The sequence below is a fragment of the Canis lupus genome, chromosome 11 (genome assembly GCF_048164855.1).
Source record: "Canis lupus baileyi chromosome 11, mCanLup2.hap1, whole genome shotgun sequence".
In the NCBI taxonomy this organism is placed as follows: domain Eukaryota; kingdom Metazoa; phylum Chordata; class Mammalia; order Carnivora; family Canidae; genus Canis; species Canis lupus.
In genome coordinates, this window is record NC_132848.1 from 26218368 (window position 1) to 26243398 (window position 25031).

Below are 25031 nucleotides of genomic sequence, written 5' to 3' on the forward strand. Positions count from 1 at the left end.
GGGCCTGCTTCTCTCTCTGCCTGTGTCATTGCCCACCCCCTTTCTCTCTCTGTGTTTCTCATGAATAAGTAGATGAAATCTGAGAGAGAGAGAGAGAGAGAGAGAGAGAGAGAGAGAGAAAGAAAGAAAGAAAGAAAGAAAGAGAGAGAGAGAGAGAAAGAAAGAAAGAAAGAAAGAAAGAAAGAAAGAAAGAAAGAAAGAAAGAAAGAAAATGTATAAAATACAGAAAAGTAGAAAGAATAATAAAATAATTCTATCATCTAGTTCTAGGTCTGACTAACACTTCATAGAAAGAAGGCAGAACAGATGAGGAAACCATCGTGAAACACTTAAGTGTTACTGCTTAGTGAGTGCCAATCAGAGCATGCATCTAGCCTATAGCTCCTGATGGTTACCCACCTGAAGACTCTGGTAGGCTGGCTTAAAGGCTTCTTCCAAGAGGTCTCTGCCCCCAGAACCAGAGTTCCGCTACTGAAACTCCCTGCTGCTACCTACTATTTCCGGTAGGTGTTTGGAGGTACCCTGACTAAAAGGCACTGCAGAATCACAGGATGTCCAAACCTCAAAGAGGACAAGACTTATTACCTAAAGTCAACCAAGCAGTCAGCTGCTCTGGACCCAGCTTTTCCTACCACCTCCATCTCAAGTCAGCTCCAAACAAAGCGCTTTTGGATCAGGTCTCTCTTTAGAGTGGCCAATCTCATTTTACAGAATACATGTGTTCCTTAGTGAAACTTGAATCACCACTGTTCTTTACTAATCATAAGGACACACTGGTTCAAATTTCAGTATTGTTGTCCACTTGCTTTACAACTATTGGAACATGACAAGCTCATCTTTAAATTGGGATAATTATAGTACCCATCTCATATAATCACTAGGATGATCAAATTAGGTAATGAATACGAAGCACTTATCACCCCATAAACACTATTTATTATTTTACTATTACTGCTTTCTATTTTTTATTAAGAGGCATGTATTAATGTAAAAGAAGAACACACTTTGGAGTTTTTTGGGTTTTGAGGGTTTTTTTTAAGATTAAAACAAATTTTTTTTTAATTTAAAAAAATTTTAAGTAATTTCTACACCCAACATGGGGCTCAAACCCACATCCCGGGGATCCCTGGGTGGCGCAGCGGTTTGGCGCCTGCCTTTGGCCCAGGGCGCGATCCTGGAGACCCGGGATCGAGTCCCACGTCAGGCTCCCGGTGCATGGAGCCTGCTTCTCCCTCCTCCTGTGTCTCTGCCTCTTTCTCTCTCTCTATGTCTATCATGAATAAATAAATAAATCTTTAAAAAAAAAAAAAAAAACCCACATCCCAAAGCCAAGAGTCACACACTCCACTGACTGAGCCCGCCAGGTGCTGCTACACTTTGTTTCCAAAACCAAAGGAAAAATGCCTAAACAACAGTATTGTTGTTCTGAGACCTTCAGAAGATCTAGATGAGTACTTGCTGTCTGTCTCAGCCTGGCTCAGTATCATACTCTTCTCCTCCTCAAAATTCATGCTATCTGTGGCTCAAGGGAACTCACCATCACCATGGGGATACAAAGGGAGTCACAGGCACTAAGAAGAAATTCTGAGAAGGCCTCCAAAGTGTCTTCCTTCTCGGCACTGGGAGCTGTGAATGGATTCTCCTGGGCTGAAGGCTCACTCTGGAATTCCACAGCCAACCTAAGAAATCAATATGTGAGTATATCCACTACTACCTATACAACATAAAGGTTAGAAGCATCCTCCCAGAGGGACACCTGAGCTCAGGGTTCAGGGAAAATATCCCCATCAGCAGATCTGGAGACAACTCGAGAGGCCTCAATCATGGAGGACTTGGTCCTTAGCTACTGCTCCAGCTTCGTGCTCCCCACCTCCTCTCCCATAATACATGACTCTTCTACTCTACTACATGTACTTCCCTGAACATACCATGCTACTTGCTATTTCACATCTCTTTACCTTTACAGATGCTGCTCCCTCTCCCAGGAATGTCCTCCCCAGATCTGTGAAAACCTAATGAATTCTCCATATATATCCACAAAACTGCCTCTTTCCCAAGAGACTGTGAGCTCCTTGTGGGCAGGAGTCAATCTGACCTTATCTTTCTACTCCCACTGTCTAGCCACAGGCTTGACACATTATTTGGAAAGAGGAACAAAGCTGAATGAGACACATCCTCAATGTAGAGTAACAAAAACTTCACCAGGAGGGAATCTTTAGAAACCTCCTACTCTATCTCCTCCTCCTCAAACCTCCTCTCCATACCCTTACACACACACATCCCCAACCTCTGTCCCAGCCAAAGCATTCTCACTATGCAACAAAGCACCAAAAATCAAGCAAACTTCATCCTTAGTCTGATTCTCTTCCACCTTCACCCTCCATAATACTGCCTCAGAACACAGAGGGCCCCTCACCTGCAGGCATTTCTAAACCCCTCCAGGGTGCTCAGGAGGAATTTTCCCCTTCGAAGAATGGCCTTCCCAGAATCTCTACTGGAGACATGGCCCTGAAGTGAGAAGGAGACAGGGCACCTATTAGCCAAGTACCTACTCTGTGTCCCAATTTGTGCTTGGAGGACCACAGGCTTCTTCCTCTCACTGGAGCCTGGCATTCCCACACACATAACACTTTCCAGGGGATCCTGGTTATATATATCCTTGCAGATTTAGTCATCTAACAGCTCTGGGGGAACATTAATCATCTGTCTCCCGGTGAACCACAGGACTGCTCTTGTTCTATTATATGCAGAAAGCTGTCACAGGCTGGTGGACATTAGCCTAACTGGCTCTAATGCCCATGTTAGTTGCTTCCAAAACACATGAAAATCCCACCCTATCAGGTGTGATAAACTTCGTTTCCAAAGTTAATTCTGAAAGACATAACAAACATCCATATTACCCATATCTTTCTGATATTTTAAATCCATGGACCATTAAAAGCCAACACATTGCACATTGGTCAGATTCTTTCTAAGCTCCTAGTGACTCCAGCCTTAAATAATTTTGTGAGCATGTTTACCATTAACTGCTTGGATGATATAAAAGACAAAATGGTATAATATAGTAGGTTTGGGTACAACTTACTGGGTTGTACTATTTGGGATTTACTATCCAAATCAGATACTTGCTAGTTTTGGACCTTAGAGAAAAATTAGTTAACCCTGTGGCTTCAGTTTCCAAATCTGCAAAGACAAAGACAGCAATTATTAAGCTTCACAGCTCTGCCATTAAGGGGGAAAAAATAACATCTCATTATAGATATGTGTGCATGAGAAAGAGCTATAAAGAAGCATATAAAGGTAAAGCAATTATCTTCTTAACATGATCTCCAGAAGAGACAGGCTGCATACAGTGTACTGACCAGGGGCCTCCTGCTCAGCGGGGTCTGGGAAAAATCTGCACAGCGACTCAGCATGGCTTCAAGCAAGGCTCGCAGTTCCCTGTATTGCACAGGTGGAGTACTCTGATGGTCCTTCCTGCAGCCAGAGAGACCAGCAAGCTTAGGGTAAGATAAGGGTATTCCAAGACACCCTCAGGTTCTTAAGCAATGAGGGACAATGTGATGGATCAAAATACAGGTTCAGGATCTGATCTGATAAAAATCCTTGCTCCAACACTTGTCTAGCTGCATGACTTTGTGCACATTCCTCATCCTCCCTAATCCTCAGTTTCTTCACCTACTAAATGAGAGGTAATAGTACTTTCTTCATTAAGTTCTTTTAAGGATTAAATTTGATAATGTATGCCAACCACTTAGCATGATGCTTAATAGATAGCCCTTTTAAATGACAGTGTTGACTATTATTGCTGTTATTAAGGAGACAGAGGGCTTTCTCAAAACGAAGTACTATCTAGAACTGAAGGTGCCTCAAGAGATATATATGGCCACTGTCCTCAAATTAGTAATACGCTCTCATGGGGAAGAGAGACCAAATTTGCTCTCTGTTACCGTGGTAAGGAAAACCACAATCTACTTTCTAAGAGTCAAACTCTATAAAGGTAAAAAAAAAAAAAATCTAGGCAGGGTGAGCTCCCCATTCTTAGAAATTATAAGCAAAGACTAGAAACTAGCTTTGGAGATTCAATCATTGTGAGTGTGGGGTAAATATGGAAAGTAAGACATAGGGTCCATTTGAACTTTTATATTCCATTGATTCAGGGAGGCAAGAGTCATAGACTAGTCTAATTGTGAGCTCCAAGAGGCCAGAGACCAACTCTGTCTTTTCATTTTACTTAAACAGAGCTAGATGCATTATAAACTAATGATAAATTGTAAAAGATGTTAAATGAATGAATGACTACTTGACAGGGTATAAAGTAGCTGTATTTGTTTCCTAGGGGTACTGTAACAAATCATCAAAACTGCATGGCTTAAAACAACAGAAAAATTTCCTCACATATTTCTGGGGGCTAGAAATCTAAAATCAAGGTTGGCTCCCTCTAATGACTCTAGGGAAGAATCCTGCCTTGCCCCTTAGCTACTGGTGGCTGCCAGCAATCCCTGTCATTCCTTGCCTCATAGCTGCATCATTCCACTTTCTGCCTCTTCTTCACATGGCAACCTTTCCCTGTGTGTGTGTGTGTGTGTGTGTGTGTGTGTGTGTGTGTGTGTGTTACTATATGTCCAAATCCCCCTCTCCTTATAAGGGCACCAGTCTTTGGATTTAGGAGCCCAGATTATATGACTTCATTTTAATTCAATTATATCTACAAACACCCTATTTCCAAATAAGGTCACATTCACAGGTTATGGGTGGGCCTGAATTTTAGAGGGACGCTATTCAACCCAGTGCAGTAACAAAGGAGAAATCTATGTCAACTCTCATCACCACGCCTTTTTTGAACACTAAGAGTAATTTGTTGGGCCTTCTAACAGGCCTTCAGTTTACTGTTGATAGTTAAGGCTTTTCTAAAAAATAATTTATTTACTTGTTTGTGAGAGACACAGAGAGAGAGGCAGAGACAGAGGCAGAGGGAGAAGCAGACTCCCTGTGGGGAGCCCAATGTGGGACTCGATCCCAGGACCCTGGGATCAGAACCTGAGCTGAACACAGATGCTCAACCACTGAGCCAGCAGGCATCCTGATAGTTAAGGCTTGATTTTCCTTTCCTTCTTCATTTCTAGAAGCTCTAAGTTTCTATCCATATTGATTGCCAAGCCCTGATTCCACTATCTTTAAATTCTTTTCAGCAGTTCTCATTCCTCATTCCCTCTTCCAGTGGTGCTTCCCAGAGACTCAGTGAACCACTCCACCTCAGAAGGACCATCTCAATACACATTCTGGGAAATTGACATGAAAAGTAAAATCATCCAAGGATTAAGAACTAGCCCCCTATTCAGCACTCTCTACAATTCTGACCCAACCAGCTTTCCCAGCTTCTTCATGTATTACTCACCTTCACATAACCTTCTGGCCAGACTGGTTACTATACCCTAAGTAATCCCCTAACCTTTCCCATGCATATTGTCCTTCCACAAACCTAAATCTCGCTCATCCCTCTTAGCACAGCTCAAACACCACTCACCTCCTGCCTGAAAGGTGCCACCAGTCCCCCCATAACACTGATCTCCTGGGAGACTTCCAGTTCTACATGGGCACCTCTAATTGAACTGCTCTTACTCTGTGCCTTTGTTACTGTTAGTTTACTCACCTCACCCTCACTTGGATTCATGCCCCAGATTTAGAGACTCAAATCCAGGAAAGGACAGAGGTGGAAAAGAAATAGACTGAAGTCATTGTAATGTAAATGTCATTTTTTGTTTCCATTTTTAGAACCAACCTAGTGTCAAATCAAGAAGATTTAAATATGGTTACAGAAGAGACTATAAATATTAATAACGTTTACCATGTAAAATTGAAAAGTACAGCTGACTGACCCTGAAAAGCAGAAGGTAGAGAGGAAAAAGGAAAAGCTTGGATGCTCATAAACTCAGCTAACCAAGCAGAGAGTCAAAAGATACTGCTTCGAGTTGAGGGAACAAGAAAAACAAGATTTAAGTATACGATCTAAAGATTTCAAGACAAAATATTAACTAGCAAAAATGCCAAGGAAATGTAGAGAAGACAAAATAATATGATCTCAGTCTTGGCCTTTCTTACTGGTGACTCAATTAATAATGTCCTAAATTGACAAATGAAGAAACAGCATTATATAAACATATTATCTAGATGTAGGGGGATAATTACCCAAACTAAAATCAAAATGAGTAAAGACCTTAGGATCTCTTAGTCTTACCATTCATTTTGATATCCTTCATTCAAATGCTTTCAGGAGTAAGGTATATAGTAGTGAACAAACTGACAGGGTCCCTGACCTCTTGGAGATTATATTAAAGTGGAAAGAGACACAAAACAAATGAATTAGCAAGAACTATCAAGTGTCTGGTAGGTGTTATAACAACCTAATGGGTAGGTTAGGGAATCATGCTCTGAATGCAACCTGAATGATGGGAAGAAGTCAGTCATGCAAAGATTTTAGGGAAGAGCATTTTGGGCAGAAAGAACAATTTGTAGGAAGAAAATAGGGGGAAAGTCTGAACTAAAACAAAAGACTGAGATTTTTTTTTAATTATATCCATGAAATGAATAGAGTAAAATGCTATTTAAAAATATGCAGATGGGGGGATCCCTGGGTGGCTCAGCGGTTTGGCACCTGCCTTTGGCCCAGGGTGCGATCCTGGGGTCCCAGGATCAAGTCCCACGTCGGGCTCCTCGCATGGAGCCCGCTTCTCCCTCCTCCTGTGTCTCTGCCTCTCTCTCAATCTCTGTGTCTATCATGAATAAATAAATAAATAAATCTTAAAAAAAATATGCAGATGGAGCACATGGCTGGTGAGTGGAACAAGCAATTCTTGATCTCAGGGTCATGAGTTCCAGCCCCACATTGAGCGTAAAGCTTACTTTAAAATATATATATAATATTTAAAATTTTTTTTTTAAATCATGCAGAGAATTGGAAAGAACTCTTCCAAACTAAAAATATAAAAGCAGGAGTGCCTGGGTGGCTCAGTTGGTTGAGTGTCTGCCTTTGGCTCAGGTCATGATCCCCGTGTCCTGGGACTGAGCCCTGCATTGGGCTCTGTGATCAGCCAGGAGACTACTCCTCCCTCTCCCACTCCCCCTGCTTGTGCTCTCTATCTCTCTGTCAAATAAATAAATAAAATCTTTTAAAAATATATGAAATCAAAAATAAAACATACAATAAGAGGGTTGAAAGATAAAGTCAAGAAAATTTCCCAGAAACTAGTGTATAATGACAAAAAGATGAAGAGCTGTCAGAAAAGAAAGACAATTAGAGGACCAATCCAGGTTCAACATTTGAATGGCAGTTCCAGAAAGAGAAAACAGAGTAAATAGCATACTGGAAAGAAGAAATTCAAGAAAATTTCCCTGACCTAAAGGACAAGTATCCCCTGGCTTGGCCTAACCCATGGGGCATACAAAGGTAGAAAGTTCAGCCTGCCTAGATCTCTCACCTTAGAAAGGCAGAAATGGCCTTCAATGCCTCAGCAGCCACCTCCAACACAGGGCTTCTTACTGCTTCTTGGAGAGCACGGCCAGCATCTCTACATATGGCTGAGCTTGTGAACAGCTTGATCTCCTCTGGCTGCCTGAGAAATGATAAATTAATAACAAATAAGTGAATATCTATCACTGATGCCACCAGGAATAAATACTTCTTTCCATCTCCAGTCTGGCCCCTACAGGCCTGACACCCCATCACTTTGCTCACCGAGTCAGGATTTCAGCAAAAAGCAGCAGGCCCTGCTTATGTAGCTCTGTGTTGTTCATCTTCAGGCTTCCCTGTAGACTCCTCACCACTGACTCGATCCCTATCTCAAAATGACATGGCAGAGGCCAGGGATCAGTGCTTGGTAGTTCCTTCACTGCCTGCCCAGGAAAAGTGAGAGGCTCTGGACAGCGTACATTTGCTGGTGGCCCCTCATGGAGGAGCCCTGACAAGATCAAACTGATGGGATAGGACTGTGAGATCTTTGAGGGCAGGCACTTATCTGATTCATCTCTGTCTCCCTGAAACCCAGCATAAGCCATAGCACAGGCCCTTGAACTCAAGGTATTTAGTAAATGCCTACTGACAGAGTTGTGCCTTTCCCATTAGTCACACTCCTATTTCTTCTCAAAGAATCAGGTCAGAGCTCCACTCCTAGGAAGCCTTTCCTAATCCACTCACGTAGAGCTATGGACCTCCGCTGAGCTCCCACACCTCCTATACCTCAATCTAGCAGAGCTCCAGTTGGTTCATTTGTATCTCTCTCCCCTTCTAGAGGACAGGGACTACTTATAAATGTGGTCCCATCCTGGTGCCTGACACAGAACAGGAACACAGAATATAAAATGAATGATTGAATGTGCCCAGTCTAAAAATCCAGACATGATATAAAAAGTCCCAAACCAAAAAAGTATCACCAGGAATGAAGAGGATGGGACAGTTTCAAGAAACCATGAAAGAGGGCAGCCCCAGGGGGCTCAGCGGTTTAGCGTCGCCTTCAGCCCAGGGCGTGATCTTGGAGATCCAGGATCGAGTCCAGCGTCAGGCTCCCTGCATGGAGCCTGCTCCTCCCTACCTGTGTCTCTGCCTCTCTCTTTCTTCATGTGTGTGTCATAAATAAATAAAATCTTAAAAAAAAAGAAACTATGAAAGAATGAATCAGCTAAACTTAGGGACTAACTAGACAGACACATATCTGGGGGACAGGAAAAGCCCGAGTCCAAGGCCAGTAAAATTGTTCTTAAGGTACAGCAGGAATTCATTCAGGGGCTAATAGGTATACCTTTCTCTTGCCAAACATACATATGTCTGCTAATCAGTGAAGGGAGCTGTCTGGATATCACTGCTTGCATATGGAAACTGATGAGTTTGGGCTGATGGAAATGACCAGACCCAGTACTCCTCTCCAAGGTGCAGGCTAGTTCCCCATCATTCCTACTGATGCCCAGCTTCAAAGTACTGACCATCCTAGGGGTGTGTGGGTGGCTTGGTCAATTAAGTATCTGACTCTTGATCTCAGCTCAGGTCTTGATCTCAGGGTCATGAGTTCAAGTCCCACATTGAGCTCCATGTTGGGCATGTGGCCTACTTAAAAAGAAAAAAAATAAATAAAAGGTTGACCACCACCCTACCCAGAGCTAGTGTAGGATTCCCACTACCAACCATACACTGTGTGGCACTTGGAAAAGAAGAGTGGCTCTTCTGCCAGGAGTATCAGGCAGTTGTAGCTAGACCAGACAAGCACTTCACTGGAAGAGGACAGGTGCTCAAAGAGGAACTCTGGCCAGGAGAGGGGAGAAAACAATAAATTACAGTTGTATGACTATGATCTCTTCACTAAAGCTAGAGTCTTGGATTTATTCAGCATCTCACACCTTTACTTCATCTCTTTACGCACCCTCTCCATGAGATGTGATCATGAATTCACAGATAAACCTGGAAAATAACCTCGGGGTATGGTCTAACCTCATCTTTTTAACAGTTGAAGAAATTGAGACCCAGAAAAAGGTATTGCTAGTGGTAGAGGTGAGACTGGAACCCAGGTCTCTTAATTCCAGGATGCAGAGAGAGGTTTTTAGAGCCAGAGAGGCTGACTGCATATCCCTTCTCTGCCAGTGACTAGCCTTGTAAATTTACACCAGTTATTTTCCTTCTCTGATCCTCAATTTCCTTATCCATAAAACAGCCAAGTTGAGGACCTAAATGTGGCAATGCTGACAGGGCACCTTAGGGTATATTTCCTGGTCATAACAAGTCATGAGAAACATTAGTTCCCTTTGTCTTCCTGGTCCACAGGTCTTTCTATCACTCCATACTAGGTGTTATCCCTATCAGTAACAGATTGCTCATGGTCATCTAAGAGAGCTGTAGCAAAAAGATTCACTTGATGAGGCCTATGAGTCTGGAAGTCCCAGACTCTGTCCTATACAACTGAGCCTGCCATCAACCCATCTCTCCAGTACACATTATCAAAGGACCCCAATATGATTGTTGCTGCTGTGACTCCAGGGTCTCCAGTCAGAACTCTGGGGTCCTCAGAGGAAAAGATTAAAAGGAGCTCCCTACCTGGAATGTCAGCATGGATGAAGGCCGGGGCATGCTTCACTGGGGAGTGGACAAGCACCGCAGTTATACAGTGGGCACTGGCCACCTGCAGAGTCTCATCTCTAGAGAGGAGAAGCTGGAGAAACAGGCAACAAAAAGTGCCACAGTCACAGCACTGATGGGTAGAAGGCGGCAGTCTGAGTGCCTCCTGCACTATCCAGCATAAGGCACAAGGCTGGTGCTCAGGGAGAGCACTTATGGATCATGGAAAGGGGTCTCTATAAAGAACAGCAGGTGGGAAACAACAAAAGAACACAACGACATCAAAGAACACTAAAACCATCACCAAGAAGGGTTTGGGCTTTCATTGACAAAAGTACTTTCACAGCCCTCATCTGGTTTTGATGCTTGCAACAAACCTGATAAGAAGGGAAGGTTCTACTATGAGTCCCCTTTACAGACTGTGCTAAAAATAACTAAAAATGCAGGCATGAGGCTGTTATCCTTAGAAAGCCCCGTCTATAAAGTTGGCCACTGACTGGGTTTCAGATGTTGGGTTTCAGGAGGGCTCCTGCCACTACTAGAACCAATGGGAGTGACTCTCTGTGACTAAACTATTTGCACAAACAATGGTGTCTATGCTGAATACCTGTCATCTTTCTGGGAGTCTGGAACTTTGGAATGTGTTAGCCAGAAGGTTCTGACATGACCAGTCAGCCCCCAATAAAAATCTGGGGCACTGAGACTCTAATGGGCTTCCCTGCCAGGCACCATTTCATATGTTGCCACAATTCATTGCTGGAGGAATAAAGTGCATCCTTGTTTGACTCCACTAAGAGAGGATTCAGAATCTTGTGCCTTGTTTTCCCTTGAACTTTCCCTCTGCCGATTTTGTTCTGTATCTTTCACTGTAATAAATACTAGCCATGAATATAACTATCTACTAAACCTGTGAGTCCTCCTAAAGAATCACTGAACCAAGGGGTGGTCTTGGAGACTCAACACACAGAGGAAGGAATTAAAGCTCAAGGAGGTTAAGTCACTTACTGCAGGCCACACAGCTAATGAGTGGCAAAGCTAAGGCAGAAACCCAGGTCAGCCACGTCCAAATCTAGGAGTCTTCTTACAGTGGGGTTTTAGATCAGGTTACTCCTCTACTCAAAATATTTCAATGAATTTCCATTGTACCCTGGATAACATCTAAACTCCTACTGGACACCTTACCTATTAGGAGTCCCATAACACTCTCAGAAATCAAGGAAAGGGTTAACTGCAACCGAAGACTTTAAGTGTAGGAGAAACTAGCCTCCTGTGGGAAAACGGCGAGTAAATATATATCATGAGACAAAAGAGTGTGTTCCTGGTTTTAAAGTTTCAGAGGAAAAGGACTAAGTCCCAATCATATCTGATAGAAATGCATCTGAGCACTGCAAACTTAAACCATCTCAGTCATCTTAGACTTAAAAATGGACACATAATTGACTAGTCTTCTGTTAATATGTAAAGGAGTTTCTAGATAATCTTAATCTTTAATGTGTTCTCTTTTATATAGAAAATGACATGTATTTCAAGATGCTATTGATGTAAGGCAAACCATTATTTTATATGCCACTAGGGAAAAAGAGCTATAATTAAACTATGACACACCGTTGATGATAAAATGTCTCTCAATTTCAGAGCTGCTAAAATGTGAAAAAAATGTCTCTTACAAAAATGATATTCAATCCTTAAGCAAAACAATGATTCTGGTTAAAAGTACATACTCCTCATTGTGTTGAGAAAGAAACACTCCAATTCTACTTTTCCATTAAAAACAAAATTATGAAAACTTATCTTTAAAAAAGTCCTAATTATTTACCATGACCCATCAGGACCTGCATGATATTCCCTCTAGACTCATCTCCTGCCCCTTCACATCATACCCACCATCCATCCCATTGGTCTCCATCTGCTTTTAGAACGTATCAACTATCCCTCTGAGGTATAACTAACCACTGGCTTACTTTAATTCTTCAAGTGTCAGCTCAAGCATCAACCCTTCAGAGAGGCTCTGCCTGACCACCCAACCTGTAGCTGGCCTTCCTCACTATCTCATCTCCTATTTCCTTTGTAGCAAAACAAGAATTACTTTGCTTGCTCACTTACTCGTTCATTACCTGCCTTTCCCACTAGACTGTGCAAAGACATGGAACTCATCTGTTTACATACCATGATATTCCCAGTGCTTAACATAGTGACTGACATATAACATTAGTGCTCAGTGTATATCTGACTAAATGAATGAATCAACACTGCAATAGCAGAGCCACAAACATTGACATTATATTCCCAGGGACCTGAATTTTGGAAGAATAAGTTGATTATCAGCCAAAGGCAGGAAGGAATAACATTAGACTCTGACAAAAATGCCAGAATAGAGGTAAAGGGATACATATTTTGGTATTTTGTTCATTCTGAATTTTTTGCATTAACTTTGATTTTTTTCAAAAAATTGTATTAAAATACTAGCTATCTTGATTGCTGAGTTTTTTAGCATTCCCTTATATTTTGCACCAAAGGCAAGTGCCTCCCTCATCTAACCCTAGCCCCAATCTTGCTGGTTGCTGTTGTAAAATAATACATTGACCATCCAAAATTGTCAAGAGAACAGTCTCCATATATGAATGGAGGCTAGGACCCCTAAACCAAGACTCCTATCTCTATAAAGTCATGTCCCCCTAGGAAAGTGCTCTCTAATCTCTGTCCCTGCCACCATTATGCTGCCTTGGTGCACTGTGAGGACACAAGACCTTGTGCCCTGCTGAGCCTGGGATCAAATGTTCTAATTAGATGTTACCATGGACTCCAGGATGGCAGCAACAAAATGAGCACAGAAAAGAACCCATATGAGGTTTTCTGGCTCAGATACACAGGACTTGCTCTTCAGAGTTCACAGGCCCTGCATGGGTATTTCTAGAGGCATCCCAAGGAAACAAGGAGGAGCGGTTTACACTGGCTTTTTAATACCTACCTTATCATATCCCCAACTCTCCCTTTCCCACTTCTGATCAGGGTTCCTCCTCTTTCCTACAGAAGAAGTGCCACAATCTGGTCAATCAATGATATCCCCAATATCAGATGAGGATAAATAGTTCTGCCAAGCCCTGTGCTGAACACTGCAGAGAGATCCAGCCAGACTCAGGTCTTGTCCTAAAGAAACTCTAAATAGATCAACCATAATATGGTGAAGTAAGCACTGTGACATAAGGCACTTTCTACCTAAAGGAACCAAGAGGACAGGGAACCCTATAGACCTTGAAGGATCAAGAGACAAAGGAGAGGAGAAAAGGCTTTAAAGGCAAAGGGGAAGAACACCCACACAGGCACAGAAACAGGCTGTCCTAGTACACGCAAGGCCAGTGAGAAGTTACATATGGCTGGAGCACTGTGTTGTGGGGTGGAAGAGATAGGCTAATAAGGCTGAAGGGGTAAGCAGGATCCAGAGAAAGAGGGCTCTAGGTACCAAGCTAAGAAGCTTGAGTTTTATCCCTAAAACAACTGAGACAGCATTGTTTCTGTCACTGCCTGTATTCTGCATTATTAGCCAGCCTAGACATTAAGATGTGTATCTGAGGATTCACAACTGAAATAAAACCTACAGTTGACCCCTGAGCAGTATGGGTCTGAACTGCATAAGTCCACTTACACATGGATTTTTTTTCAATAAATATAGTACAGAACTATAAATATTTTCTACTCCTTATGACTATCTTAATAACACTTTCCTCTAGCTTACTTTAAGAATACACTATATAGGGCAGCCCGGGTGCCTTAACAGTTTAGCGCCACCTTCAGTCCAGGGCATGATCCTGGAGACCAGGGATGGAGTCCCACATCCGGCTCCCTGCATGGAGCCTGATATGGGACTCGATCCAACAGCCTGGGATCAGGATCTGAGCCGAAGGCAGGCGCCCAACTGCTGAGCCACCCAGGCGTCCCAAATAAATAAAATCTTAAAAAAAAAAAAAAGAATACAGTATATAATACATATAATATACAAAATTTGTGTTAACTGACCGCTTATGTTATCAGTAAGGATTCTGGTCAACAGGGTGCTATTAGTAGTTACATTTTGGAGGAGTTTAAAATTATATGCAGATTTTCAACTGCACCAGGGTCAGTGCCCCAAGCCCTGCATTGACCCCTTGGGTCAACTCTATTTTCAGTACTCTAATAGCACATTGTTTGGACCAGTAAGAAAATACCTTGGAAATCTTAGGTAGGAGTGATACAAGGTCCAGGAACCATTTGGGCTCCCTTGTTATTGAATCTAGAGACCAGGAATCACAAGACAATCACCTTTTTGAGCACCAAAGGCAATGAGGTCTTTCCTGGTGTCCCCTCAACACCCTCCGTACTTTCTGCCAGTGCAGACTTGTTCATGATTAGAGACACAAAGAGATCATACTTCAGCAACTGCCTCAGCAAACCTAGGAAAACAAAAGGGTCAGGAGGTGAGGCAAAAGGAGTATAGGCACAAGAGTATACCCAAGGTTGCCCCTAATACATTCCCTGGAAACTTCTTCATGTCTCCTTAAACATCCCTGAGTGTGTGTGTGTGTGTGTGTGTGTGTGTGTGTAAGATTTTACTTACTTACTTATTTGAGAGAGCACAAAGCAGGGGCAGAGGGAGAGGAAGAAGCTGACTCCCTGCTGAGCAGGAAGCCAATGAGGCCCAATCTAGGATCCTGAGATCATGAACTGAGCAGAAAGCAGATGGTTAACCAACTGAGCCACCCACACACCCAAAGGCAACATTCTTAAGATGTCACACCAACTCTAGGCATCTGTCACAGTTTGTGCATCTTATCTCCCAAACCCATGACTTCTACCTTACAAAGCAGCAAATTTCTCCACCACTAGAGAGCTAACAAGTCTTTTTTTTTTTAATTTTTTAATTTATTTATGATAGTCACAGAGAGAGAGAGAGGCAGAGACACAGGCAGAGGGAGAAGCAGGCTCCATGCACCGGGAGCCTGATGTGGGATTCGATCCCGGGTCTCCAGGATCGCGCCCTGGGCCAAAGGCAGGCGCCAAACCGCTGCGCCACCCAGGGATCCCCGAGAGCTAACAAGTCTTGAAGCAAAATCTCAAAAGCTTTCTCTCTTTTCTCTCTGGTCCTATGTCTTACCCAAACAGTTGATCTGTAGCTCCTTTGTCTGGGCACCATCCAGGGTGGAAAGGAAGAGAGGACACAGCTTCTCCCGGAAATGGCCCAAAAGCATCTCAGCTGCCACTGGTGAGGAGTATAGCTTCCCATAGAGGTAACAGACAGAAGCTTGCACCCCTTCATTGGGATACACTAAACCTCTCAACAGATGCTCCATCAGATCACCTGTCCAGAAAACAACCAAGGGGCCATGGAAACCTCACAATGTCAACCGCTATATAAAACTCCAAACCATTGTACCCAGTGGGGTAGTAATGATAATCCCTTATAATCCCCCATAATAAATGATTTCTGGGCACTTAATCAAAAGGGAAAACCAAGACTTAGAGAAGTTAAGTGATTTACCCTTGGGTAAATACTCTGTGAGATATTCATTTGCATTTTACTGATAGAAAAAAAGTACTTTTATATTCCAGAATTAATTCCTTCTTTCACCCAAAGGAGAGTTCAGAAGTAGGTACTTAATTAGTTTGAGTTAACATAATGAACAAAAATAGCTCAAGATCAGAGTCAAGAAATACTTTTTTCAAGTTGGCCAACATAGAGCACATCTTGCAGACAGGAAAACTAAAGCCTAAAAAAGGAAAGTAATGACTTCCCAGGTGTGTATAGTGAATGGATCACCCAGATACAAGTGTGATCAAAGCAGGTAAAGGGTAGTGGCAGCTTTTCCCCAGAGGTCACTCACTGTGCTCCATTACAAGCTTGTCTGCCAGGAGAGGGACGGCATCCACCAACTTGCCGAGAAGGGTCAGGGTGGCCAGGCTGCCTCGCATGGAGGGCATGTTACACAGCTATAGAAAGTGAACACACTCCATTCTATAAATTAGGATCAGGACAGATTCCCCCACCGAAATGCATCTTCCTCTATCCACACCAAAGCCTATACTGTATACGTCTCTCAACGCAATCAGTAATCAGCCCCTTTAACTAAGTGTCTATCTCCCCTATTGGACTGGGAAGACCTCCAGGAAAGGGGCTGAGTCCAATTCCCCTCAGAGTGCTCAGTACCTCGCTCAGTACATGACTGTTAAACTGAACTAAAATTAGCATATTTTGTCTTCTACAGAGCCTGAAATTGCAGGGTGAAAGTTGGGAACATCATAAAGACAAAATTCTGGCTCAGTACAGAAAAAAAAAGTATTATCATTATCATAGCTATTATTGAACACTCTATTTGCCAGGCCCTATGCTTGATGGTTTACAGGGAGAGTTGATAGTATGTTTTTCTCCTGTTCTAGTGACTAGCTATAGCATCTTAAGTAAGACTCTTAACTCCCCTGGTGGGAAATAATAATAGTATCAACTTCATAGGGTTGTTAGGACTAAATGAGATACTGCAAGTAAACCACCTAACAATGCCTTGCATATAGAAAGTGCTCTAAAGGGTTAAGTGGTATCATCATAATGACAAGTATGGATATACATATAATTGTATATAATTATGAATTCAATCTGGTGTATAATCATATGGAGAGTAATAATAATGAAATTATAATTTAGTATAATTTTTTTAAATTTATTCATGATAGACACAGAGAGAGAAAGGCAGAGACACAGGAGGAGGGAGAAGCAGGCTCCATGCCGGGAGCCCGACTCAGGACTTGATCCCGGGACTCCAGGATCATGCCCTGGGCCAAAGGCAGGCACCAAACTGCTGAGCCACCCAGAGATCCCAGTATAATTTATAATTACATGTTGTTCTTGGGGTTAGATGAGCATCTGTCTTCCTTTTGCAAAAAAATAAAAAATAAAAAGTGATTCTGATATTATTCCTAAATCTTTTTTTTTAATAAATTTTTATTTATTTATGATAGTCACAGAGAGAGAGAGAGAGAGAGAGAGAGAGAGGCAGAGACACAGGCAGAGGGAGAAGCAGGCTCCATGCACCGGGAGCCCAACGTGGGCCAAAGGCAGGCCCAAACCGCTGCGCCACCCAGGGATCCCTTATTCCTAAATCTTAAACACAATGCAAGTTGCTTGTTGAATTTGTGTTTTTGACTATCTTGAAGAAGGCAGGTTAACTACTCAGTGCTCACCTTAGATGCTGATAAAAGCAAATGAATTCAGTATAAAATATTGTATACAACTCCAGCCAAAAAAAAATACCAAGCCAAGACATAGTAAACAGATTTCCTTGATAAACTGATCAGGGAAATCTGTGTTGTACTTACAAGAGTATAGAAAATAGCCATGGAGGGGCAGCCTGGGTGGCTCAGCGGTTTAGTGCCACCTTCAGCCCAGGGCATGATCCTGGAGACCTGGGATCGAGTCCCATGTCAGTCTCCCTGCATAGAGCCTGCTTCTCCCTCTGCCTGTGTCTCTGCCTCTCTCTGTGTCTCTCATGAATAAATAAAATTTAAAAATTTTAAATAAAAAAAATAAAATAGCCATGGGATGATTATGTTTATGTCAGCACACAGAGGTAGCATTTGGAAGGTTGAAGGAGGAAGGAGGGAAGCTATAAAAGTAATGGAGTAGCATCAGAAAACCCAGGCCCTACCTCTGGCTCTGCCACTGACTCAGTGACCTCACTCAGGCAGGTCCCTTTCTCTCTCTGTATTTCAATCTCCCCACCTATCCATCCAAAGAGGGGTGGGCCCAGCTCTGATATCTGAAGATTCTGAGGGGTACTCAAGAACCCACAACTATTTACTGACCTCTTTGTGGCACTCATCCAGCAGGCAACAGATGGTCTGTTCTAACTTCAGCTGAGTTGTAAGCTGGATAAGAACTGAGCAGACACAGTAGCATTACTAATCAGAAGACAACCCCTGGCCCATATTTCACCTTTCATAGCCCTTCTACTCAAAGCCATTTTCTTGTGGTGTAGTCTTTTCTATCTCAATTGTGTACATATCCAAACCAAAGGATTTCTGGCTTCTTCATTGTTTTATATCAGTGGTTCACAATTAGGCTGCACATCAGAATCACCTAGGAAGTTAAAAAAAAATACTAATGCTCAACTCCCACTCTAGACCAATCAAATCAGAATCTCTAGAGAAAAAGCCTAAGCATTTAGACATTTTTAAAGCTACTTGGAAAAAGAAAAAGGAAAAAAAATAAAGCTACTTGGGTAAGTCTACTGGGAAACTAAGGTTGAAAATTTTATATTATCTCTACTTTTTTTTCCTCCTCACAATTTGCTCCTTCATATACTAGAAAACAGAATTATGGGTGAGTTCCCATGCCAATAATTGCCTATATTATCTCTCAACCCCAAACTCATCCTTGTATACAATCATTTGTGATGCTTCTGCTGGTATGTTTGAGGAGCGGTAAAGAGGCTGGCTCTGCAAGTCTGGGAAAAGCTACAAATTAGATTCAGCTGTTGCTGCAGGAAGACTGCCACTTCCCAGGTAAAGAAGTACTCTAAAATGATAGAAACATGAAGAAGGCAAGCAGGAAACAGTGGGAAAGAAGCAAGTCCTGCTTTCTCTCTGGCTTTGCAGTCTCTACCAAGTACCTACCACCTCAGTAAAGTTATTGGGGTCTGATGAAGGTGTCCAAGTTACACTGGCACCATCCAGAGGTGGATGGCTTTAGGATTATAGCCCCACTCAAAAGTGGCTAAATGGCGAAGGGAAATCTCCCCATTCCTGCCAGTAGTCAGAACTTCAAGCGGTACATTTGTTTGTCCACATTATTTAGACTGAGAGACGGTCAGAAGTATATACAGTTTATGACCTGTTTATGATCTGTTACAGCTGCTGTGTGGTTGGATGGTCATGGATGGAGAGGCAGCCAAGCAGCAACTTCTCCTCAGAGAAAATTTATGTTTTAATAATTCCAACCTCCTTTTGTTTCCCCAGGTCTAAGGGTGGGAGCTGCTTTCTGAAATTGCTACCTCTGTGAAAACTTGGTGTTCTCTTTTTGCCTCCAGTTAGCCAGTTAACTATTCTTTAAAGTTTTTTCCCATTGAAATAACTTGTGTGGTTTCTGATTCCTGAATAGACTCTGACACAATTCTTGCTCTTTCTGCAAGAATCCTCCTATCCCAATGCTCTTGTCTTCTTTCTCCTTGAGCCCTTTAAAGTTTATTGATTTATTTTAGTAATCTCTATACCCAACATGATGCTAGAATTCACAACCCCAAGATCAGGCACTCCACTCCTTGGGCCCTTTATAAGTAAACTGACACAGTTCCACAGCTTTTTTACCATCACCTATGTGCAGACAACTTCCAACCAACCAATGTAGATGGAATGAAAACAGAGTTTATACATGCCTTTCTAACAGTGTTTATCAGTTCTCATTATTTGCCACCCAATCTCTCCCCCGGACTGTAAACTCTTAGAGGGCAGGAACCATGTCTTACCTATCTATGCATTCCTAGTGTCTGATACCGTACATGGTACAGAATAGGTGCCTGAGAAAGAAGTGCATACTTAGTAATTGACAAGTGAGTCTTCTTGATCTGTTTCTAAAATGAGACATTTATTTCATCAAGGTCTCAAACAACTAGAGCTGCAATTCAGGCTAACATCCCCAGCTTCAAATGCTAGGTAAACAGAGTTTCACCTTACCTTCAATACAGAGGTCTGTAACACTCCCATCTTCCACATTGCATAATAGCTCTTGGAGCCAAGACAAGAGAGAGGGGGATGGTTCATAGTTAAAAGAGAAATCCACAAAGGCACGCTGTAAATTCTAGACTAATAGCAGCTTTAAGCAATGTCCCAGATAAATGCTATCCTCAACACCAAACACCTAGACTTTCAGTGACCAGAGCACTCTGGCTTTAAAAGGATAAAAACAGTCAATGTGGCGCAGCATAAAAACTGAGTGCTCTGGAGTCTCTAATAGACCTGGGGTAAAATTCCAGTTCTGCCAGTTGTTAGCTATGACTTCTCTTAGCCTTGGGGATCATCCTCTCCCCCTTAAAGGACTGTCTTGGCAGATAAAAGCCTGAAAAGCCTCTAGCACAGTAAAGTACCTAATATGAGTTAGCTCCTCTTCCTCCCTGAAAGGGCTCTTTCCACAGGACATTATAATTGTATTAAAAGAAGGGACCTTTTAATCCATCTCAGGCACAGGAAAGGGGAAGTAATTCAATCAGGGTCACACCAGGACAAGGGAGTCTAGTCTGGATCTTCTGATCCTGTTCAAAGACCAGAGTGGACTCTTTGAAAGATAGCACATTTCCCATATTCATATTCACACTTTTACTAACCTCTTGGGTGTAGTAAAGCCAGTTACCATACAATGCATCATGTGTCTTAGAAATGGGATCATTTCTTCATCATTATGACAAAACAATTTACTAATAAGTTAAACTGCTGCATGGCAAAAAACCTAAAGACCAAGACCATTTCTCCAAACCCAAATGTACATGCTATCCATGCAAAATTAATGACAAGTTTCCCCTTTAATCTTACCAAAAAGCATGCTTATGAAGTGGATACAGATTCTCTGGTCCCGAGCCACCAGCGGCATGACCAGGGAGGCATGCCTCAAGAGAGCATCTTGGAAGCAGGACAGCACATGCTTCTTACGCACCAACTTGAGGCAGATGAAAAAATATTCAGTAGCAAGCAAGTCTCAGCCATTCTGAACCCAAACAAATAATCTCTAAACATAATTACAAGATGATTTTGGAAGGTTCATCTAAACTATGGTAAGGTCATAATCCCTGAAGAGAGTATAGGAAAGGGCATCATTTACACTCAGGAATCCATGTATTTATACAGAGGATTATACATGAGCTAAGATTTCTACTACCCTATATTTACAGAGCACTTTACTATTCACAAATCACTCTTTTGTCTGCTAGCTCATTTAAACCTAACAAGTTGGCAAAAATAGGTATTATTGTCACTACTTTACAGATGAGAAAACAGAGGCCCAGAGACATTCCTAAGGACTCAAATCTGTCTCCAACCAGCTCTTGTCCAAGGTTAGTACCCTTTCCACTTCAACAGTCCAGGAGAGTAATTCTGGAAACCCTGCATGAGCCTCAAAGAGGTCAGTAGAGGGGATCCCTGGGTGGCTCAGCAGTTTGGCGCCTGCCTTTGGCCCGGGGCGCAATCCTGGAGTCCCGGGATCGGGATCCGGTCCGCGTTGGGCTCCCGGCATGGAGCCTGCCTCTCCCTCTGCCTGTGACTCTGCCTCTCTCTCTCTCTCTCTATGTCTATCATGAATAAATAAATAAATCTTTAAAAAAAAAAAAAAAGAGGTCAGTAGAGAAGTGCGTCCTTCCATTCAATATGGACATAAGTCTTCACAGTCAATTTACTTCCCAGTACAGGGAACTGGGTAGTAGCTGTGTAAAGTGCTCAAGACAGTAGCAAAAGTTTGATTTAAAAAAGGGCAGGGGAGGGGGAATGCACCAAGGATAGAGCAGGAACATGGGTACAACTAACTACATCACCCTTTCAACTGGGGAGAGCTGAAGCTAAAAAAAAAAGTGCATTCAATAAAAGATGAAGGTACATCTCCTGTTGCCTGTAACCTGTGTGATTGCAAATCTCATGTATTCCTTCACCAGTTCCTCCCACACATAATACATTAAGCTAGTGATCTAAATGAGTTACTCAAAAAATTTCGATGACTCACTGTCACCCATCAGATTAAGTCCAAGCTCTTTAGCTTGGATTCAAACTCTTGGAGGAACTCATCTTAACCTGGTTTTTCAATCTCACTTCCCTCAACTTCCATTCTAACACTCTGATTACTTCCCCAAACCCATCCTTGCTAATACTTACTTCCTGGCATAAGCTCCCCCATCTCCTCTGGTCTAAATATTAAATATCACTCATTTTCTCAAGCCTAATTCACATGCTTCCTCCTCTAAAAAACCTTTTCCCAATTTCCCTCCCTATCCCAGCAGCAGTTGACCACAAATATGTCTATTTACTAAATTCCCAGTAATTTTTAGCCTTCTCATTTTCTCCCCCACATCAATCTTCTTTCTTTATCTCTGACTCACTATCCAAGAAGGGCAGCCTCAGAACTTCTGGCCTGAGTGAAATCTCAAGTATAGTCAGCTAGCCGGCAGTTCTCAGAGCATAGCCTGGGAACCCCTGACGGTGCCCAAAATCCTTACAGAGAATACAAAAGATCAAAATCACTTTCATATAATACTAAAGATGCGGTTTGTTATTTTCACTCTTTTTCTTTCACAAGTGTACAGTGAAATTTTCCAAAGATTACACAAGCAGTATACAACCGATGAAATGCAGACCAGCTATCTTAAGTTAGACATTAAAGAGACTTGCCAAAAATGTAAAACAAAGCCATTCCTTTCCCCATCTTTTTGGTTTTGGAAAATATCATTATTCTTATTTAAATTACTTCTGCCACAGAACTGTACGCTTATAATGGTAGATTTTACATCATGAGTATTTCGCCACAATAAAACCAATTATGCTAATATGTAATCGACTTACTACTATTCTTAAAGTAGTATTTTGAAATTGTTTTCACTTCTAATACAGTAAACATCAGTGGATGCGACCCACATAAAAGAAGCTCTTTGGGATCCTCAACACATTTTACAAGTGTAAAGGCACCCTGAGAATAAAAAAACTTGAGAACCATTGATCTAGCCCATTCCCTCTCCCTCCAAGGCGGGAATTCCCTTCCCACGAATCTGAGAGGAAAGAGATCTCCCGCACTTTTCTTGGATGCCTCCACGGACACGAAGTTCATTACAAAGGTGGGTAGGCAGTGAGGAAAAAAGGCATCCCATTTTCCAGCCAGCTCTGCTTATCAGAAAGGTCTGTCCCTCTTCACCCCACACTGCCTGGCTTTAACTTCACGTGTCATCTCTGCCATCGCAGAGTCCAAGGCAGAGACCCCTCCCCCACACTTATACCCTCAGAAGTCTGAAGGGAATGAGGGGCCTCCCCCGCCGCGCGAGTACCCGGCCATGGGCCGAGCCAAGGCTAAATCCTGGAGAAATGGCAGGGCAGCCATAGAGAAGGGAAGGGGAGGAGGGCATGCGTGCCAGCGAGTCCCGGAGGGGTGGGGGCTTGGGGTGGGCACGAATAGGCCTAGCTGAGGCACAGAGCCAGGCGCAGAGGCCAGTCTGCAAAGGGCTACTCTGCTCAGGGCGGGGCGGCCTGCGGGGTAAACCGAGGCTGAGGTGGAGTCGCAAAGGCGGCAGCTGTGTCCTGGCGAGGGAGCAGGCCCGTTCAAGGGGTAGATTTAACGAAGCGAGTGGGCCCGGTTTAGAAAAGGTGCGTCTGGTTCGAGGGAGTTGGTCTGGGGAGGGAAGGCCCAGTTTGGTGGGGGGAAATACCGGGGCCCCATTCGCACCGATACGCAGGGCTCCGGCAGCAGCTCCAGCATGCAGGCCAGACAGAGGCGCGGGGGCACGGGCAGCAGCCAGCACGGGTCATGCCGGTAATGAGCCCTTTCGAAGAGCAGCGCCGCCGTCTCCTCGTCCCTCCCGGGCCCGGGAGGGCCTCGGGCCGCGTCCCTCACAGCCATGTCTTCCCCGGGAACTCCACAGCCACGGCACCAGCACCGTTTCCCGCGCAGCGTGTGCGCAAGCGCACTGGAGAGACCGCCCTCCGCCGCGCGCCGGAAAAGCGAGGTAATGCGCCTGCGCAACCCGAGTGCTACAAGGTCCTGCAAGCAGCCGCCCACGAGGGCGTCTGAAGGGCGCCGGCGAGGACTGGCGGGTGTCTGCTCAGGACAAGGCAGTTTGCTGAAGGAGTCCTCAGGGGTGCTCCCTGCCCCGTGGGGAGCTTGCTGCTCCCTCTTCTTCTGCCCCTTCCCCCTCATGCGTTCTCGCACTTGATCTATCTCAAATAAATAAATAAAATCTTTAGGGGGGGCGCCTGGGTGGCTCAGTCAGTTGAGTCCGCAGGAGTTCGCCTTCACCATTCTGTAGGTTGAAAAATATTTATAAAGGAGCTATCATTAAGCTTGAGAAAGGAAAGAAAGGAAGGAACTCGACTATCAAAAAATTAAACGATCTCAAGGATCTAAAAGCTGTTAGTATTATTTTAAATTTACGTGACCCCTTCCTCGAAGAGTCTAAGACGTTTCCCATTAGATATCCTCTCACAGAGGGCTGCAGGGCACTTGAAGCTTTGTGAGCAGCAAGGAACACTGCAGAAGAAAAGATTGTCTACTGTTAGACATATTAGCTGTAAAAGTCTATCAATCTACAAGGACTTATTTAGCACCAGAGTGTCCAGCAAATGGCTAATGGTGATGGGGGTAAGTTCAGGAGGTGTTTTCTACATTCAGAAGCAGTATGACAGTACAAAAAATTATTTCCATGGCAAAATAGTTCAGAAAACAATGGTTTATTGCGCAGTGTAGCATTATGAAGTAATGTTTGAGATAAATAGGTACTAACACGGACAAGTTCTTATTAAAACTGTGCACAAAAGATGCGGAATTATGTATACAAGTATGTGAAATAAACAAGCAAAAAACATTTATTCAACACATCTTAAGTACATTATAGCAGTAATACATAGTCAACGAAGGCAATGAGAAAAAATTATATTTTGATATATTTTCTTTTAGTCTATAGATTTTTACAACAGTAACATACAAAAGTTTGTAAACTGCTTCTCCCAAAAGAAAAACATATGTACATCTTCCATATCATTAAATATTATTCTGTATATTCTTTTTTTTAAGATTTATTTATTTATTTATTTATTTATTTATTTATGATAGACACAGAGAAAGAGAGAGAGGCAGAGACACAGGCAGAGGGAGAAGCAGGCTCCATGCCAGGAGCCCAACGCGGGACTCAATCCCGGGACCCCAGGATCACGCCCTGGGCCAAAGGCAGGTGCC

General features: G+C 43.0%; 1 protein-coding gene across 14 annotated transcripts in view; it reads right to left on the reverse strand.

The window, feature by feature from the left end:
• MEI1 (meiotic double-stranded break formation protein 1) overlaps positions 1-23761 on the reverse strand; it is a 73199-nt gene extending 49438 nt beyond the window's left edge. For 9 of the 14 annotated variants that reach the window (XR_012039157.1, XM_072843751.1, XM_072843752.1 and 6 more), the window contains exons 1-14: positions 23526-23761; positions 20645-20768; positions 19793-19843; positions 17927-18000; positions 15955-16060; positions 15228-15431; positions 14396-14526; positions 10079-10193; positions 9176-9292; positions 7736-7835; positions 7479-7613; positions 3363-3477; positions 2417-2508; positions 1538-1679 (exon numbers count right to left, since the gene is read on the reverse strand). Coding sequence is in view for 13 of the 14 variants with exons in the window: in XM_072843751.1 (XP_072699852.1) it covers positions 1538-1679; positions 2417-2508; positions 3363-3477; positions 7479-7613; positions 7736-7835; positions 9176-9292; positions 10079-10193; positions 14396-14526; positions 15228-15431; positions 15955-16060; positions 17927-18000; positions 19793-19843; positions 20645-20768; positions 23526-23699 (1680 nt within the window). In the remaining variant the exon portion in view is untranslated. Of the gene's footprint in view, positions 1-1537; positions 1680-2416; positions 2509-3362; positions 3478-7478; positions 7614-7735; positions 7836-9175; positions 9293-10078; positions 10194-14395; positions 14527-15227; positions 15432-15954; positions 16061-17926; positions 18001-19584; positions 19636-19792; positions 19844-20644; positions 20769-23525 lie in introns of those variants that run through there. The other 5 variants (XM_072843753.1, XM_072843750.1, XM_072843746.1 and 2 more) reach the window with 2 other exon arrangements.
• Between the last annotated feature and the right edge of the window lie 1270 nt (positions 23762-25031).